Below are 21,120 nucleotides of genomic sequence, written 5' to 3'. Positions count from 1 at the left end.
GATCGATACGAGTCCGATGCATGCCCGATAGTTGTTATTAAGTTAATGCAGACCTATTAGTACGATTGTACACGATGGTACCCGATAAGTGCCCGATGCTTGCCCAATAGTACGATGGTACACGATTGTACCCGATGGTACACGATAGTGATAAAAAAACTTGATAAAAACCGTACCTTTCGGCTTTTCCCCTGCCCATTTCCCGTTCCCTCCCAAATCCCAACTCTTCACTCCCACAAAACCATCGAGCAACATAAGTACTCACACCCGACGCTTCTCTCTCCCTCACCCACCATCACCCGACGCTGCTCTCTCCCTCACCCGACGGTCGGAAAAACCCCCACCGGAGACGTAGAAAAACCAAGCCCCAACCCCCACTGGAGACGAAGAAAAACCAAGCCCCAACCCCCACCGGAGACGAAGAAAAACCAAGCTCCAACCCCTCACCGGAGAAGAAAAACCGACACCCCATTGCGCAAAAATGTCTAGGGTATGTGTTTTTTTTAATCTCTTCTCCATTAAAAAATGTTATAGTATGTATTGTTGAATTTGACTGTGTTAAATCTGACTGTGTGACATCTGATAAACCGTAAAATTTTGAAAAAAATTTCTGGGTTTTTTTAGAGGTACGATAAGGTACGATAGTGGGTCGATATGGGTACGATAGTATTTGTGTTTCTCATAACTTCAGGTTGAAGATGAGTGTACGATAGGGGTACGATAGTGGTTCGATGGTGGTACGATAGGTTGTGTTTTCTGATAACTTGAGGTTGAAGATGGAGGTACGATAGGGTACGATGTTGGGTACGATGTGTGCCCGATAGTGGGAACAAATTGTTGTGTATGTTATAATACGATGGTGTACGATGTGAGGTACGATTGTGCACGATAATGTTATAGTTCCAGTTTTCCATTGGTGTCCGATATGGTGCGATAGATTCCGATAGTTGCTCGATAGTATATTGCAGAATATAAAATTTGATGTTTTTTTTTGTTATTCTATTTAATTGGGTATTTATTTGTTTTATGCAGAACTTAAGACCTCCACAACTGATAGTTCCAGTAGAGGAACATTTTACGGGACGTATCACTTGGCGCGGCAGTTGGTACTTTCCAAAGATTAAAGCAAAATTTATACAGTGTGGTTTATTGGATAGGGTGAAGGAATCCCCTTTCAAACAGTTCTTCATGGCGGAACCATTAAATTTTTCTGGTGCCTTAGTCCATCAATTGTTGTTGCACAAATTCAGAGGGGAGAAGACTGACGAAGTCCAGTTTTATATTGGGAAAAAAAGATGTAGATTTAGCCAATTGGAGTTCGCTTTAGTTACTGGTTTAAATTTTGAGGCCGGACCGTCTGAAGCTGAGATTAAAGCGAAGACCACTTCGGATCGGTTAATTCTTGAGTACTTCAATGGTCATTCCCAAGTGAGCATAGGGCAACTGCGCAGAACTTTTGAGAGTTGTCAAATAGTTGATGATGTGTACAAGATGGGTTTGTGCTTATTAGTTGAGGGTGTTTTGAAAGGTCGTGAGGAGAAGTTGATGGTTTGGACTGACATGCTGAAGATGGTAGACGATGTTGACTTCTTTTTCCAGTACCCGTGGGGGAAGATATCATACCAGAAGTTGTTACAAACTTGTCAAAAAGACTTTGTTGAAATGAAGAAGCATTTACAGAAGAAGATTGAGAAAGGAAAGACTCAAAAGGAGGCCAAGTACTCTATTTATGGGTATGCTGCAGCATTGCAGTATTGGGCTTTTGAGTCCATCATTGAGTTGGGTCAGGATCATGCTGTGAGATTGGGCCAAGGCATACCAAGAATGATCAACTGGCAGAGCAAGGAGAAAGTAGAGATACACAAAGAGCAACTTATTAAGTTGTTTGCCAAAAAGGTGAGCTTTTACTTTACTTTTGAATGTTCTATATTTTTTTCTAGATATGCAATTTTATGGGTACTGCACGATAGGAATACGATAGAGTACGATTTGAGTACGATTATGGGGTTATTTTGTGGTTTTTTGTCAACTGTTTGAAAACTGACTAAGTGGTACGATTTGGTACGATGATGGTCCGATGGGGGTACGATATGTATTCTTTGTTAATGTAGTAGTAGTGGTACGATATTGGTACGATGTTGTACGATGATGGTACGATAGTTAGCAAGCAATTCTCACTTACGGGTACGATATTGTTATGTTATGGGTACGATATGGGTACGATAATTGCATGATATGGGTACGATATGGGTACGATTGGGGTACGATAGTTTACCAATTGACATGATATATTGTTTTACTTTCCAATCTAAATATGCATTGTTTTTTGTGGCAGTTGACAGTATACCCCTACCTGTGTGCCCGACCTGCTGAAGAACAGTATGTGAGGACCCTTACAGACAATGAAGCCCCATTGTATGTGGACATGGGGTTAGAGGAACTAGAGGTGGGTCCCGATGGACAGCCTACACAGGAAGCCTTACAGAGCCAGGCTGAAAAGCTTGCTGAAAAGTTAGCTGAGCAAGCAGAAGCAGCAAATATTTTTAAGGAGGTTCCACCAGCTCAACCTGAGGCACCTGAGGTTCCCCCATCAACACCTCATGCCAGCACCTCCTCCCAAGCTGAGCAACCAGGCTACTCTATGATTTTGGCCAGGTTGGAAAAGGTTGAAGGGCAACAAAGTGCCCTTATTAAAGGTCAGTCCGAGATCTTGGGTCAATTGCAGAAGCTTATGACAATGATGGAAGATCTTAGTAGGCCAGTTCCAGATCCACACCCTCAGTCCACTGAAGAAGGCCCTCAGTCTCCTGTAGATGAAGACATTCTCCCTAACGATTACAGACCTGATGATGTAGATGATCACATTTTTCGCACACCAGAGGATATGCAAATTACTGTAATCGGAGATACTGAAGATTCTGAAGTACAATTCTTAAACATAGCTCCACCAGCACCGGAGAAGAGGAGAGAAAGAAAGAGGCCTAGGTGGTTCGATGAGTACACTGCAATGAGGAAAAGGAATAAGAAATCGAAGACAGCAGTGAATGTGGATCCATTGAGGGTTGTTGATGGTAAATTACTTATGACCTTTCACAAGTGGTTGCTTGGCACCATTGGGAATAAATATCCGAGGGAATGCTTCTCAGGGACACACGATGCTGCTTGGTTCCTGAAACTGCATACTCCGAGGACATGGCTTTCTGACTCTGTAAGTTTTCTATAACTTCATAATTAAATAATGTTGAAAATTTATTTAAATGTTTCTATATATAGTGGTACGATATGGGTACGATATGGTACGAAAGTAGTACGATAATTATAAGTGTCAAATTATAAACTGTTTATGTCAATGGTACGATGGTGGTACGACATTAGCACGATAGTGGTACGATATAATTTGTTAAGTAGTTACTATTACCATCATAAATTTAGAATTTGTAGTGGGACAATTTAGGTACGATGGTAGTACGATAATGTACGATGATGGTACGACAGTGGGACGCTAGTGGGTACGATGGTGTATAATACTAGTTTTTGCCATAAAGGTACGATGATGGTACGACATTAACACGATATTGGTACGATAGAAGGTTTTATTGTTAATATATTCATGTACGATTGGGGTACGATAATGGTACGATTGGGGTACGATAGTTACTATATTCATGTCTGATAGTTTTTTTGTTTGTTTATTTTGGTACGATATTGTGGTTACTGACTTAATTTTCCTTTAATGTAGCATTTAGATGCAGCATTTCATCTCATGAGGAGGCGTCTAGAATTTTATCCTAACGTGTACCCTCAGAAATGTGTTGTTATGCCTACAATTTTTCCCGAATCATTGAAGGGTCGGTGGGACGCTTTTCCAGGTTCTGACTACTCTAGATTTAGTTGGGATGACAGTATATTGGACCTGGTTAGGGGTGATGCAGTCCAGTTCTTACCGAGTTGGCAGAACAAGGAGTTCATTTATTTTGCCCTCTTCTTGAAAGACCAAATGCATTGGGTAGCTGTAGAGGCAGACCTGAATGGGTGGATGCTCAACATCTTTGACTCCAGTATTGGATCAATTTCCGAAAACGATTTGATCAGCTTGATGGTTGACTGGTGTACCATTTTCCCGTCGGTCTTGCGACAGTCCGGTTTATTTGAGAACCATGACGTTATACTCGCGCCTCAGTTGACAGCATCAGAGAGTCAGGTCAGACCCTTCGATTGGAAACTCATTCCACGTGAATTCGTACCGCAAACAAAATCCAGGTGAACTTTATTAAATATCACATATTAATTATTATTTCTTAATTACAAAACTTTATTAAATTATTGTTTATTTTCTAATGCAGTGGCGATTGCGGATGTTACGTAATTGAGCATATTGAACATAAGCTTCTACAACTACCATTTGATAATGTAACTGACAATAATATGAAACTTTTTAGGCAAAGGTGGTGTGTAGACTTATTCTACCAAAACTTATGTTGAACGGTCTTAATTTTTTTGAATTGTATAATTTTTTTGATTGCTCTTTTTGTAATTACTACATTTTAATGTGCTTAATCTTTGCATCGTACTATCATCGATCACTATCGTACTCTATCGTACCCTCACTTGCCTCACAAATTTCACGAACAGTCCTGAAACCATACCATCGTACCATTATCGGACAAATATCGTACATTATCGTACCCTAATGTCGTACATTAACTATCGTACTACATCGAGCAACGTCGTACCATATTGTAAGATACATTTAAATAATCCTACAACAAACAATATCGTGCATTGTCGTACCGGCATCGTGCACTATCGAACCAACACTGGATTATTACATATTTAAGAGTTTCATAATGGAGAAAAAAATAGAAAAAAACCTGCAAAATCCAGCACATAACAAATATTACTAGTTCAATCAGAAATAAAACATAATAGGTCAACTAGAATACAAACAAAACAAGTTAACCTCGGTACTTGCAAGACGCTTTGTTGTGCCCTTTACCACCACACTTGCTACAACATCGTTGTATCACAACCTTGTCTCCATTAGAAGGATATCGATTTTTCCTAATTCGTCCGACCTTTTGCTTCTTCGGTCGGCCTACAGGTTTCTTCTCAATCGGTACTCCAACTTGGATGTTCTTAATGTCTTCAGGCAATTCCCAATCATCCTCATCACCAACTGGCATAATTGTCCCCTCATATGTGCTCTTCCAACTCTCTCTTGTGTAATATTGAGAGCACAATGCGTACATGCTAATATTTCGTTCTTGAGCAGCAGCACATGCATGTGGACAAGGAATCTTCATGATTTGGAATAGGCCGCAACTGCATTGTCGTGCCTCCAAATCAACTATACCACCGCTCTGAACTGTTCCTCCGGGGTGGACATTAAATGTATAAGGTCCAGCTCTGTCGACGCTTAAGAACCGAGATTTCTCAAATTGACATGACAAGTCCCCCTCCATAACTGGTGATAGAGTCGTGCTACACTTTTCAGCGTTTTCCTTTCGAGTAGCAAACCATGTTTGAATAGTAAACCTGATGAATTCAACAAAAGCAGTGATCGGGAAGGCTCTTGCGTCCTTAGTTTTGCTGTTGAAACTTTCAGCCCAATTACTTGTCATTACATTGTAACGGTCCCCTGGAAAGTACGCACGAACCCATCTTTCAAATCCAATGCCCTCAAGATATAGTGCAACTCGAACATCCATTGCTTTTATCTTTTCAAATTCTCTTTCAAAATCTGTCTTCTTATACGAGTATGCACAACTGTAAATATGATCCGTGAAGCAATCAGTCTTGAACTTGCTAGCCACGTTCATAATAATGTGGTGGTAGCATGCGCCATGGGGTGCATCAGGGAAGACAAGTTCCAAAGCATGAACAATGCTTTGATGCCTATCCGATACGAATGCTAAGTTCTCAACATCACCAATCGCTTGTTTCAACTTCCTCATGAAATAGGTCCAAGAGTCGTGGTTCTCACTGTCAACCATTGCGAAAGCAATCGGAAATATGTGGCTGTCTGAATCCAATGCCACGGCACACAACATTTGGCCACCATACCTAGTTTTCAAGAAGGACCCATCAATACATATAACAGGTCGACAAAACTTGAATCCCCGCCTACAAGCACCCAGAGAAAAAAAGCAATACTTGAAGCGACCCTCGTCTACCTTGAAATCAGTAATGGAATCGGGATTGTTCAACCGCAGCATGTGCAAGTACCCAGGTAACTTCGAATATGAAGCTTCAGGCGTACCCCTAACTATGTGGAGTGCTTTCTCTCTGCATCTCCAAGCCTTCTCATAACTCATTTCGATCCCGAAAGAATTCTTCATATCTTCTCTTATTTTGGAGGCTAAATAATCTGAACCGTTAACTGAGAATTTATCCTTGATCAGTTCGGCAACTACCAAAGGTGATGCTTGACGGTTATCTTTTTTTCGAACATCGAGGGAACATGTGTGTACATTTTCAAATGCTGTCACCTCGAACATGTTAGAAAGTTGCTTCTTCTTCCCTCTTAACCTCCACCCACAATCAGGATCCTTGCATGTAATATACCAAACATCAGTACCAGACTTCTTAACTATAAAGTCGAATCCCTTCTTCATTGCAAACAAGCCAGCAACCTTTTTTAAATGTTCCTTGTCTCTGAAAAACTTTCCTAAATGAATCTCCCCGCCCGATGTGCCACCCATAGATATATAGTGACTATTATCCTCAATGTCTTCTCTTGTAAACATCTGAGCTTTGAATTTACTATAATATGTCGAAGAAGAGAGTGGATCACTAAATTCTCTAGCATCATTTGTTCCGTCTGGACGACTACTACTAGTACCAGGTGTTTGGCGATCTTCTCTACGGGGTCTACTTCTACATGTTGTTTGCCTCGGTATTTGGTACGACAGTGGACTCAGGCTCAAAGCTTGAGAACGGACCTCTGTTTCTTGGTCGTCATTGCCCTCAAAATCATTTTCAGGGTCAGGACAATCAGGAAAATCATCATGAAATGGCATCTGTGCTACATGGTCAACTGTTGGTATGAAAGGGTTTGATTCAGGTACAGCAGTGGCTACCAGCACCTCCGGATTTGTTTCTGGAACATAAGTCCCAACCTCACTACGAGTATCCTTAACAGTACTTGGTGGAGGATTACGATAAACAATGATATTCTTCTCCACCAAAGTCACAAAAAGGGGAACAAATTCATCTGGCTTCTTCAAAAGCATTGACAAATATAAGCTTACACCCTTGTCATTCCTTATAAGTTCAGGCCGATACATTAACCCTTTCATGTACTTATAATTCACTTCTAATTTCAGGTCATACTGCACTTTGTCAACCTCCAGCTCTGAGTACAGAAGTTCAACAAGTTGTGAGTAAGTTATGTCCTTCTCCAACTCGAACGTTAAATTTTCGGCTCCATTAAAAACCCAATCTCTACCTTCACGCTCCCAAACACCATTATACATTAAGTACGCGAACAAAGTTGACCCTATCATGTACAAAGAAAAAAAATCAGTAAATGGCAACAAAATGTCGAAATTTAGTTCAAATGTTTGGGAATCGTACCAGTATCGGGCCATATCGGGCGGTATCGGGCAAAGTTTTATTTATGTTTTTTGATCACTTAAAACACTAATATCGGGCAAGTATCGGGTAACATCGAGTACCATCGTACTATTAGGTCAGCAGTAACTTAATAATAACTATCGGGCATATATCGGACTACTATCGATCCATTATCGTACTTAAAAGGATGTGTAGATTTAAAATAATAATCGGGGCAACCATCGGGTAGCCATCGTACCCTTATAACCATCGGGTAACCAAACTATCGGGCAACCATCGGGTTGCCATCGGACCTTCATCCCTAACCTTGAAACTCAACAAATATCGTGCCTGTATCGGGTCTCTATCGGACACTATCGGGCATTTAGAAAAAAACTCAGGGAACCCAAGAAAACGCAGATTTTCACATGACACGATTTTCACCCAAAAAAACAGCAAAAAATACCAACAAACTATAGATCCAACATATAAACAGCATTATGAATCATAAAAGCAACCAACAACAACAAGAATCAAAGAAAATCACTTACCCATTTAATATCTTCACTATGAGCAAAAATAACACAAAGCTTGGTGTTTCTCCTCAAACAATCCACAATGTCCGAATGTGTATCTTTCTTGCAAGATTTTAGTATAAAAATTTTGTGTGTAAAACGTATGGTGAAGAGAGAGTGAGAGAGAATGTATGGTGAAGAGAGGTATGGTGAAGAGAGGTAGAGAGGAAGAGGGAGAATAGAGAGGAAAGGTGTTATGAGAGGGGTATTTTTGGTATTAAATGAAAGATGAGCATTGATATCATATGGTGGTTAACTTTGGTTCAAATTTTAATTATTAAGCTAATGTAAGTATGATTAATCAAATTTCCCTTCAAAAATCAGACATTCACTCCAAAAGACATGCTATAAGAATCTAAAGTTCCTAAAAAAATATCTCACAAAAAATAGAATTAAGCAGTAAAGTCAAACTCTATGGAACTTGTTTTGACTGGAAATAAAAAAATATATATGTATTTGGACATTGAAATTAAATGAATAATGAAATAAAAATTATGGACAATAATACCAATAATTATAAAAATATCAATTATAATGAGCAAAAACAAAAAAACTTATCAACACAATATTTAAATTACAAAATACTAAATAAGTAATTAATTTTTGTTAAGGAATGTATTTAAAATATTTAAATGTTTAAATATTTATATTTATAAATTATGCACATAATAGATAAAGATTTTAGGGAAATTCTAGAGTAGGGTATCACTTTAATCCCTATCGATAAGCTTTTTTCTATTTCCTGCAATTGAAGAATTTATACTCCAAATTTTTGTAATTGACGACGTACATTGTAATTATAACAAATATCACACCAGTTTTTGAGAAATACCATATATTTTACGGTGGCGAAATCAAAGTTTAATCAGTCAGTTACAACTTACAAGCGTAAATCACTATAGATTTCCCGAAAATTGATAGGATATTTATTATAACTTTAATATACACCGTCATATAAAAAAATTGGATTATAATTTTTCTACGGGTAGAAAACAAAAAAAACCTACTAATAGTGATTAGAGTTTAAAGTGTCACCCTTACTATAGAGTTGACCACTATTAGCCATAAAAAAAATTAATCTAACCAGACACATAGAGATCCCATAATCTTACACAACATAACTAAACCCCTCTCTTTACAAGAGTATTTAAAAAATCATAATAAATTTTTCAGAAATTTTAAATTTGTATGGGGACAAACGCAAGTTGATTCTACTAACTAATAACTATTAATAACAATAGCAGGCCAATTCTAGACATTAATTCTTGCAATTCTTGAAGATGAAAAATACCATTCCTTAAAAAAGAAAAAAAAGAAAACAGTTCTTGAAGATGGACCCAATCGAAGACAAAGTGTCAAAAAGAGGTTATAGGTCTTTGTTTGACAATAATGTCAATTAATGAAAAATTTACTTGTGAGTGAGACAGAAATATGGGCATTTCTCAACCAAAATATTTACTCCAAATAATGTGTGAACCAATGACAAAATTTACAATCACGCTCTCTATTTTTTAGTTAAATTTTAATTTTTTAGTTATTTTAGGAGTCACTTTTAACTTAAAACATCCTATCACACTCTCTATTATAATTAGTTATTGAATAATTTAATATTTTTTTTTTTATAGAACACACTTTGGTTTCATAAATATATTTTTTATTAAAATAATAATCAAATAGTAATAGTGATGATAAAATATAGTTTAGCTAGTTTCTCTATATTTAGAGATCAAAAAATATAAAGTTAAAATGACTAAAATATAGCAAGTCCTTTGGAGTGATAGAAAACAATAAAAATTACATAGAGTAGCCATATTTTGAATATTTTTATTTTTGTATCCAGTATTTTAGTTACTATTCCTGTTATCCCATTTTTTTTTGCTCATATACTCACAACACAATGTACTTTTCAAGTAGTATTATGAGAAGAGTTTATGCATTTTAGACTCTGTGTTTTGACTTATTACTTGTTTAGACCATGTGTTTTAATAAATTACTTTTTGGACCCTATATTTTTAAAAATAGTTCAAATAGACCCATAAACCTGATTTTGATTAAAGTTTTTTAAACTAAAATCACAAATAATTCATCAAACTAACAACTCAAAAAAAAATACAGTCATTCTGCCTAAAAATTATGTTGTTATATTCAATTTTTTGTTCATCAAAATCAGGTCTAGGGACCTATTTAAACTATTTTACAAAACACAGGGTTCAAAAAATAATTTGTCAAAACACAGGATCCAAACAGGTAATGAGACAAAATACATGGTCTAAAAAAATATAAACCTTATGAGAAATGTAATTATAAAAATGAGAAGTTATCCCTAAAAAATACAATAAGTTACATTTTTAGTTATTTTAGCTAAATAGAAGATTTAGCTAGTGTGGATGGTGATGTTCTTACAAATAATAAATTGTCTTATCCTGAGTTTGTTGAACATATTATCCAATTTTATAACTAAATATATATGAGAAAAATTATACAATCTGATCAAAATTCATTGTTCTCTTCGACCTGGCCAATGGGAATTAAACATTATATCATATGTCAAATTTTTGTTGTTGTTATTTTCAAAATTAAATAGCTTGGTTTGCCAACTAATATCAACCCAATAACTGATATATAGCAATGACAAAATTGTGACTGATATAACCCAATTTATAGTGATTGTCATCTACAAAACTTTTTTGGAAAAGTTTTTCATTGAAAAATTATATATATTATTATAATTTTAGAGAAAACTTCAAAATATTCATTCAATCCCAATTATTATTTAACATATAGCATTGTATTGGTGTTAAGATAAATTTGTACCAACATATGTTTGAGATAGTCCTAGATTGGACAAAATATTATATTTGTATGAAATTATTTATAAGTTGATTTTTTTAATTTGTTTTTCAAATAATTTAATTTAAAAAATAAAAAAAATATTATATGCGGGATTTATTAATATTGGAATGTGTAATTATGGTCGGATCTACTAATATTAAAAACTAATAAAAAGTGTGGAGTTAAATAACTCCACATTTTTTGTTAGGATAAATAATCTCACACAAGTGAGACTATTTTGGGTGAGATGGAATCCTAGTTCTAAATTTCAACAAATATATCATAAGAATTAATAATTCTTATCCTTATTAATTCTTATCCTAGTCTTAGTCTTATGTACAGAAAAAATTGTCACTTTGCTTTTGTGAATAAAACCCATATTATTGGATTCCAATTTTCTTATCTTCAATTGCAATTTTATTTATTTATTTTAATTTCTGCAAAGGTATTATGGTGTTCAATACCAATTGATGCATTGATACAATTTAATATTTAGTCTCACATATTTTATCTTAAATATAAATATGTGGGACACGGTATTAAATTATATTAATCACCATAAAATATTGTTATGATACACCAGTGCCCAACACTGATGTAACATATGACAATTAATACAATTTATTATTGGGTCCCACATATTCTTATTGTCATTTGTCGCTTTATGTAGTTTTTGACATTTTAAGGAGTCATATAAGTTAATGACACTGTTTTTTTAGATGTGTATTCTTATATGGTATGGGCTTTAATAATAATAATAATGGGCTGGGGACGCTTGTCTCTTGGGTGTGTGTTTGACATTTAGTCTCACATTGATTATGTGTGTGGATTGTAAGTGATATTTATGTTCAATCCTACTACTACTATCTAACTCCGTGATTGAGTTTTGAGATGTGAATTCTTGTATGCTCTGGGTTCTATAAAAAAAAAAGTAATGGATTGGGGACCCTTGTCCCTTGGGTGTGTGTGTTTGACACTTACGGGTGTTTGGTATGGGGGAGTAGAGTTAGATGTGGTTTAGATTAAGGGAATGTGAAATTCAAGTGTTTTAAGATTACTCTCAAATCAAGAAAAAATGGGACCCACTTGGAAACACAAACCCCAAAATCATTAAAAATAAATTTACCAAACATGGTTAGATTTGACATTCTCATTCCCACCAAACCAAACTCTCATACCAAACACCCCCTTAGTCCCACAATAGTTATACTAATGGATTGTAAGTGATATTTATGTTCAATCCTACTATTACTATCTAACTTCGTGATTGAGTTTTGAGATGTGAATTCTTGTAAGTTACCGGGCTTTATAATAAAAAAACAACACTATATATATATATATATTTTAGTGCATTGGTCTTTTACTTTTTTTGTAAATCTTTATGTGTGGTTTCTTTTACTTAAATTTGTCAAATACTCAGCCCATATTCTTAGGCAGATGAAAATTTAATACAAACTATAGGTGTCTAACTGTTATATACTGCAGCAATCAATGACAGAGGGACACGTGTCACATTCCATTAAATTTCCCAACGACCCCCCATGAAAAAGACTAAGCTTTTTCTCTTTATATAAACCCCAAACACCTTTGATCACCAATGTATCAAAAATCCCAAACACTCTTTCATCTCTTCCTGCTCACAAAAAAAAAAAAAAACCCAAAATTTTTAAGTTGACCATGGTTTTTTCCTCTAGTGAAGAAGCAAGCTTGGTCTATGACCACAAGCTCTCCTCAGTTGGGCCGGGCTGTGCAATCGGGTCCAATGAGGCCCATGAGCTGAGTGGGCTGGACTTGGCCATGAAGCTTCATTATCTGAAAGGAGTCTACTTTTTTAGTAGCCATGCAGTTGAAGGGATAACCAATATGAAGATCAAGGAGACACTGTTCTACTTTCTGAATGAGTATTTTCACACGTGTGGCCGGTTCAGGAGATCGGAGTTGGGCCGGCCGTTTCTCAAGTGCAACGATTGTGGGGCCCGTTTCATTGAGGCCCACTGTGATAAGACCATTGATGAGTGGTTTCAGATGGAGAACTGGGCTGCCATGCAGAAGCTGCTGGTTTCTCAGCAAGTTATTGGGCCTGAAATCTCTTTCTCTCCTCCGGTTCTTTTTCAGGTAACTTTTTTTTAATGAATAATTTTTTTGGTGAATAATGAACAAACAAAAAAAAAAAAACACCAAATATATCACACTCTTTAAAAAAAAATTATTCAAATGGTGTGCTAAAAGTTGTGCCAAATTTGGCATACAATATAGGTTGATGTATATTTGTAGCACCATAAATATTATACTTTTTTTTAGACCATCTTTTACGCAAGATGTAAATTTTATACCAAATTTAACACAAAAAATTAGTTATATGTTATATTTGGTCCAATATTTACAACTGTGTTTCAATGCACAAGATGCAAATTATGTACTCCAAGAAATTTGCCATTACAAAAATAAATAAAAAATAATATATGGTTGGTAATTAATTATTTACTACTAAATTATAATAATTAGTGATAATATGGTAAATAAAAAAGTAGCATTTATTGATGTGTCAATTTTGTTACATGCTATATTTTGTGCCAAATTTGGCACAACTTTTAGCATGTGTCAAATTTGGAACACTTTTTGGAACACCATTGAAGTCATTTTTTTGGAAGATGTGTTAAATATAGTATTGCACCAGTTTTTTGGCACTCCATTGGAGATGCTCTTATTTACTTTTATGACATTTTTAGTATTATCTTTATCTCTCACTATTAAATACTAGACTTTTTGTCTTATTATTTTATTATTATCTTTAACTATTAATATTACTTTTTATATATTTTCAATAAAATATCAAATGAGCATTAATAAAATATTGATTTTTACATTAGTTTTTACAATTGTGCATTGGAATATAATGCTAAAAATTGTGCCAAATATATCATATATTGATTTTTTATGTCAAATATAGCATAATATTTACATATCTCATTGGAGTGCTAAATTAGTGATGCATTGCTAAACTATAACTCACTTTACAAAAAAATTGCTTAAATAATGTGACAAATTTGTCACACAATCTAGCATGATGTATATTTTGCATCACCATAAATGTTACACTTTTTTATTTACTTTTATGTTGTTTTTATTATCTTAGTAATATTTTTAATAATCACTATTAAATACTAGATGTTTTACTTTATTATTATATTTAAGTATCAACAATAAAATATAAAATATATATTTTTTTGGTATATTTTCAATAAAATATCAAATAAGCACTAATGAAATATTAATTTTTGCATCAATTTTTATAATTGTGTATTGAAGTATAGCATTAAAAATTATTCAAAATATATTACATATTAATTTTTTATGCCAAATATATTATAGATTGTGTAATTGTACTTATTTTGAGGACCACATAGTGACTCTTCACTTGTTTTAGAAAGTTTCATTAATAAAGGGGTTTGTTAGGCATGTTGCCATGTGATATCATAATCATATCATACTTATCCAAATTCTCTTGATTTATGTAACATTTATTATTATTATTATTATTATTATTAAGGGAATCTTAGAGAGTCCAAAACCACTTGATGTGGTATTGGACATTATATGATGTGTCATTGTAATCTTATTATTATTCAATTTGAAAAATACGGATTTTTAAAGGGTTTATATTTTTTTGGATAATGTGTTTTTTTCATTATTTGTTTGAATCATTTGTTTTGACAAATTATTTTTTAGATCCTATGTTTTGTAAAATGGTTAAAATAGAACCCTAAACCTGATTTTGGTCAATGTTTTCTCAACTAAAATCACAAATAATTTACCAAACTAACAATTCAGAACAAAAATAAAATCATTCTGCTTAAAAACTGTGTTGTTATATTCTATTTTTTCTTCATCAAAATTGAGTTTATAGTTCTATTTTTAACTATTTTACAAAATATAGGGTCCAAAAAATAATTTATCAAAACACATGGTCCAAACAGGTAATGAAAAAAAACACATGGTCCAAAAATGTATAAACTCATTTTTAAATGGAAAAGAAAAATACTTGTTTATTAATAGTAACTATATGAGATTACTTATATATATATATATATATATATAAATAATGAACGGAAAATGACTAGATATTTTCTTTATAATTAAACCAAATTACCAACATGTTTGTGTTAGGCTAATGGTAGCTCATTCCTCTATTGACATACCATGTTTATAATATTTTTTTTTAATTAATAGAATAGTTGAGAAGCTTAATATAATTGTGGCAAAACTTGTATAATCATGTTATGATTTGGTTATACATAAGAACTAATATATATGTCTTTTTATAATTATGATGTTTATGAAGAGAAAATCTAACATTAACATTAGAATCTAAAGTATCATTTTCATTATAATAATAATAATATCTTTAATATTTTTTTTAACAATAACATTTTGTCGTATCATGTATATCTATTATAAATATTAAATTCTTTTCAAAATAGGAATGTCTATTATATAATAAATATTGATAATTGCTACAAGGATATCCAACAACAAGATGTGACGTCTTATGTATGTATTGTTAAATTTAAAATCTAATCTTACTTAATACAATTCAGGATATTAAATAAATTCAACAACTTATTAAATATTTATTCGGTGCTGGACACTTTAAATGAGCTATAAGTATCACTACTTTGATGTTTTTTATAATTTAGTATAACCAAAATATAAAGGATTTTTTTCTTATATAAATATATTTTTAATTTTTTAATGTTTCTATTCTTTTTTTGTAAAAAAAATACACACTTAAGTTTTCAAAATTGCATAATTATAAAAATACCACCTCAGGAAAAACAACTCACTGCATTAACCCAAAGTAAACTTAAAAAAAACAAAAAATCAATATATATCAGAACAATTATATATATATCAATTCAAAATAAACCTAAAAAAAATATGAAAACAACTTGAAAATAACATAAAGAACGAAAAAAGACAATACTGTAAAAATGTAAAAATTTATTGAAATCGTAAAATTGAAAAAACAAAAAAAAAATATTTGACCGTAAGAAAGTAACTTTTTTAGCAAAATTAAGTATTTTTTGTAAAATTCTCAAAAATAAAACATGAAAGGACACAAAACAAACTAATTATTGTGTTAAGTAAATTTTGAAGGATATTTAAAAAATCTCTTACAAAATTTTCTTAATGCTATGCTAAAATGCATTTTAAGAAAATTGAAAACGAAAATACATCATAAATTTAATAAATTAATAATGACAAATTTATATGTGCTCTTTATTAGAATGTCTCACATAAAAAATAAATGGGTAAATTCAAACATTTATAACAACGTGAATTATCAACACCAATTAATTTTAAAATAAAACTTTGTTACTTGCCATACTATTCATCCTACTCCCATATATATACTTTCCATTATAATGTCTTTTATATTACTTTTTAAACTTTCATTTCATTGTTTAGCAAATAGGCCTATTCAATCTAAATCTGTCCAAAAAAAAAATGCCAAAAGAGATATGTGTAAACCTGTTTAAATAAATAATGAATAAAAAAAGCTTACTCAATAAATTATACTATAGTAAAACAAAAAAGCAAAAAAATATATATTTTGAAAATTGAAGTATATTCATAAATTTTCATACATATAATATTAATCATAATTGACAATACATCCATAACACTTCAATTCATAAAAAAATAAGATTGATAATAGTTTTCTTTTTTTTCTTTTCGGCAAGAGAAAAACAATTGTTTTGTTAATGAGAAAGTTTAATTAAAAATAGGGTTTATATATTTTTGGATTTTGTGTTTTGTCCCATTATTTGTTTGCACCACGTATTTTGATAAATTACTTTTTGGACCCTATATTTTGTAAAATTATTCAAATAGAATCTAAACACGATTTTTGTCAACGTTTTCTCAACTGAAATCACAAATAATTCACCAAACTAACAATTTATAACAAAAATAAAATAATTCTGCTTAAAAAACTGTGATGTTATATTTAATTTTTTCTTCATCAAAATTGAGTTTAGTAGTCTATTTGAACCATTTTATAAAATAGGGTTCAAAATTATTTTTTTAAAATACAATGTCCAAACAAGTAATCAAAAAAACTACAGGCTCCAAACAAATACAAACCATTAAAAATAAGTACAGTAATCATGCTATATAATTATATCTCTATACTCACAAAATGTTTTTATAATTTCTTCATTTTTTTAGTCACACTTAAATATTATAATTTAAAAAAAAAATCTAAAGAGAGAGAGAATGAAATTGTATTTGGTGAATTTGTGTGTATCGAGTTCACATGTTCCATTTAACATTTTTGAGTAATGATAAATGCACTTTTAATTTGTAATATTAATCATACAATTAAATATTATTTTGAATCATATTTAAAAATATTCACAATTGAGATACTTACACATCATGATCTGAAATTTCAGTACAAATTGAGAGTTCGTCCATTGACTATCATTACTCAACATTTTTTTTTAATAAATGCTATTTAATAGCAAGAGTGATTTTTTTTTTCCACTTAAAATCTACACTAGTATATTTTAATTTTATTTTAAAGTAGGATCACGTAATTTATTTATGATATATTAATATGTACCAATATCCTTCATAAAAATAACAAATATGACTTTTAAATTTGTCTTCCGATCTGTGAACATAAACCATCATATTTTCCCATTAAAAAGAAAGAAAGAAAGAAAAATCACATATTTCATTGGGGGACATTTCAAGAATGACAGTGATGAGTAATACAGAAGTCTAGTAGTATTAAATTCAATGTGATTAATAATAAGGTCAAATGTATTGTCACATTAAAAACTACAACCGATTCCACTAAGTAAATAATAATAATAATAAAAAAGTGATCTTTGGTGCAAAAATATTTAAATTATTGTGTTTGTAGTACTTAAGTAACTAAGTTATTTTTTTGGCAGCAAAAGTACATTCTATTTATGTTTTGGTGCAATTTAGTGCATCTGTTTGTTTCGTCGTTAAGTCCGCTACTATAATGTGAAATTTACTTATAACTTAAGTACTTTCGCCGCAAATATCTCTTAAATTTGGTACTTTTGCCGCAAATATGTGTCACAATCAAACTTAACAGTGAGAATCGACGATTGTACTAAATTACACAAAAATATGGATAGAATGTATTTTTCCTGCTAAAATAATAATTTGAAAACTTAAGTGCTACAAATATAATAAATTAGGTACTTTCATCGCAAATAATAATAATAATAGTATAATAATCTATATATATTTATTGCAAAGTCACTGAATTTAACCCTAAAGTTTTCATGACCTTGTCCTAGGCAACAAAGTTCAGATGTGGAGGAATATCACTGGGCCTTAGCTGGGCCCATATCCTGGGCGATCCATTTTCAGCTTCCGACTTCATGAATAGATGGGCCCAAGTAGCTGGTGTTGTTCTGTCCACAGGCCCACTGAAAACGACATCAACAACACGACCACCAAAACCAAAGCACGAAACCTCTCACAACCCGACTCCACTACCCGCCCGAAACTTACCCGAATCCCTTAAACGGGTCGACCCGGTTGGGGACCATTGGATCGCAAAAAACGACACCAAAATGGAAATGTTTTCCTTCCACATTTCTCCTTCCCTCACTGCTCATTTGAAGTCGCAGATTTCGAGCCCAATTTTCGAGTCAGTCTCTGCCATAGTATGGAAATCCATAGCCAAAGTTAGAGAAGAATTAGAGCCCAAAATAGTCACAGTTTTCAAAAACAATCCCAAGAGAACCAAAGGGGTTCTGGCCAATAGCCAAATCATAAGCTCAGTTCAAGTGGATTTTTCAGTAATGGAGGCAGATGCAGAGAGTTTGGCCTCATTACTCGGTGAAAAAGCTATCGACGAAACTACCCAGATCGAGGAAACTGTGGAGAAAGATCAGGGGACATCTGATTTTGTCGTTTACGGAGCAAATTTATCGTTTGTGGATTGGCAAGAGATGGATTTGTATAGCTTGGAATTGCAAGGACATAAGCCAGAATTTGTGTCGTATGATGTTCAAGGAGTTGGGGAAAACGGTGTCGTTTTCGTGTTCCCGGGACCCAAATGTTATGGCGAGTCTGGAGAAGGAAGGGTGGTGAGTTTGATTTTGCCGGAAAAAGAAGTTTGTGAGGTGAAATTTGAGTTGAAGAAGAACGGTTTATTGCTTGAAGAGAATATTGAGTGAGTAGAAGAGAAGAGTGTGTGTGATGAAGGTGATTATTTACATAAGCTATAGCATTAAATATTTATTTAGTGCTATGAATGGTGTGTGTTAGTATTGCCAATTTGTTTTCTTTTTTCAAATGTTTGTAATTACATGAAGAATATTAAGTGTTATTTTTTAATATATATATATATATATAAGTGTGTAGATACATAAATGTTTTTTTTTAACGGTTTCTTTATAAAATTTAATAGAATATTCTAAATATTTAATGGAATATACTTTTAAAATAAATATTTATTGATTATATTAATATAAATTCTAATATTATAAGACAAGACTAGATGGAATGAGTATCTAATAATTATATTAATATAAATTCAAATATTAATTTATATTTTAACCATTTTACAAAATATATGGTCTAAAAAGTCATTTGTCAAAACATAGGGTCCAAACAGGTAATTTGACAAACACATGGCCCTAAAATGTATAAACTCATAAGAATATGAAAACGTGAATGGGTAACCAGTCACCCTGATGGGAACATTCAAATCAAGAAAAAATATTATATGAAATGTGAATGGAAAACCATCTATCCTAGTGGGAACATCCAAATCTGGAAAAAAAAAATATATGAAAACATGAATATGTAACTAGTAATCCTAATAGGAACATCCAAATTTGGAAAGAACAAAAATAGATATGAAAACATGAATGGGTAATCAGTTACCCTCGTGGGAACATTGAAATATGAAGAAATTTTTTTTGATGAAAATGTGAATGAGTAACCAATTACCATAGTAGGAACATCCAAATTTGGAAAAAAATAGATATGAAAACTTGAATGGGTAACCAGTAACCCAGATAGGAATATCCAGATTTGGGAAGATAAAAATAGATATAAAAAACATGAATGGGTAACCAGTTATCGTGATGCAGATATTCAAATTTGAAAAAAAAAAATCTGATATGAAAACGTGAATAAATACCTGATTATCCTGATGGGAACATCCAAATTTAAAAAAAAAATCATATATGAAAACGTGTGTTATTAGTTACTTAATCCAAGCAATGAAAAAAAATAATCATGATCTTTAAAAAAATGTAAAAAAAAAAAAAGTTAGAACAAAAAAATTGATGTGATTTTTTTTTTATGTAAAGTAAAAAAAATAGGTATAATAATAAAAAATTATAATAAATAATAAAATATTTTGAGTTGAAGAGGAGACGACTTAATTTATTTTTACATAACTGTCAAAGATCAATAATGTAACTGGTTACCTTATCGAGGATTTGAAAAAAGAAACGTACAATCTAAATAAAAGGAAAATAATGTTTATAATAAATAAAAATAATAATAATAAACACAATTCATATTACAAAAAAAATTGCAAAATAACCAAAAAAAAATTAATATAAAATTAGTAATATAAAAAAATATATATAAGTTAAAAAAATAATAATCAAATTACAAATATACCATTCCAAATTAATAAAGCTTGAATAAGAATAAAACTATGACATAAACCAACTTTTATACAAAAACACGAGAAAATAAACCCATAAAAGTGAAAATTCTAAAAAAAAAGTCATAAATTAACTTTTTAAAAAAATCATATTCTTGCACTCCCTATTAAAAATCTCATATAAAATGTAATTTCCCCTCAAAATAATCCCAATATGGGTAGATATTCAATGAAACTTATCCACTTTAAGAAAAACTAAATTATATATATAAATAAATATATGCTCTTCTCTTTCTCTTTTACTAAATTTTAATATAGAATTATGTTTGATAGAGGGAAGACAAAGCAAATGAGAAAGATTTAAAAAAAGTGACTTTTATCAAATACCTTAATTCATTATTAACTCCCTTAAATATAAAGTTTGGTTTAGTGTGAATATAATAAAGTCAATAAAGAATGATATAAAAATCATAATTAAAA

General features: G+C 32.0%; 2 protein-coding genes across 2 annotated transcripts; one reads left to right on the top strand and one right to left on the bottom strand.

Annotated features, from left to right (window-relative positions):
- Positions 1 to 2,308: 2,308 nt before the first annotated feature.
- Positions 2,309 to 8,435, bottom strand: LOC133815705 (uncharacterized). The gene is made up of 3 exons (XM_062248515.1): positions 8,106 to 8,435; positions 6,583 to 7,498; positions 2,309 to 2,366 (listed from the first exon to the last, which is right to left on the bottom strand). Exons 1-3 carry the CDS (start codon positions 8,107 to 8,109, stop codon positions 2,309 to 2,311), a joined length of 978 nt encoding a protein of 325 aa, XP_062104499.1. The 5' UTR covers positions 8,110 to 8,435.
- A 4,130-nt stretch (positions 8,436 to 12,565) lies between these two features.
- Positions 12,566 to 19,378, top strand: LOC133819838 (protein ECERIFERUM 26-like). The gene is made up of 2 exons (XM_062253193.1): positions 12,566 to 13,076; positions 18,305 to 19,378. The coding sequence occupies exons 1-2, from the start codon at positions 12,639 to 12,641 to the stop codon at positions 19,190 to 19,192; spliced, it is 1,326 nt and encodes a 441-aa protein (XP_062109177.1). The 5' UTR covers positions 12,566 to 12,638; the 3' UTR covers positions 19,193 to 19,378.
- The last annotated feature ends 1,742 nt before the right edge of the window (positions 19,379 to 21,120 follow it).

The sequence above is a fragment of the Humulus lupulus genome, chromosome 2, assembly GCF_963169125.1.
Source record: "Humulus lupulus chromosome 2, drHumLupu1.1, whole genome shotgun sequence".
Lineage (NCBI taxonomy): Eukaryota > Viridiplantae > Streptophyta > Magnoliopsida > Rosales > Cannabaceae > Humulus > Humulus lupulus.
The sequence above is the reverse complement of the archived record's forward strand: the minus strand, read 5'-3'. Positions and strand labels throughout refer to the sequence as shown.

Excerpts from the sequence above, each read along its gene's own strand:
- LOC133815705 (XM_062248515.1), bottom strand. Across the intron at positions 2,367-6,582 it reads TTCGACTTTATAGTTAAGAA|GTCGGGCACACAGGTAGGGG; the intron begins GTCTGGTACTGA and ends GTTCTTCAGCAG.
- LOC133819838 (XM_062253193.1), top strand. The coding sequence starts at position 12,639 with ATGGTTTTTTCCTCTAGTGAAGAAGCAAGCTTGGTCTATGACCACAAG. Across the intron at positions 13,077-18,304 it reads CTCCTCCGGTTCTTTTTCAG|GCAACAAAGTTCAGATGTGG; the intron begins GTAACTTTTTTT and ends ACCTTGTCCTAG.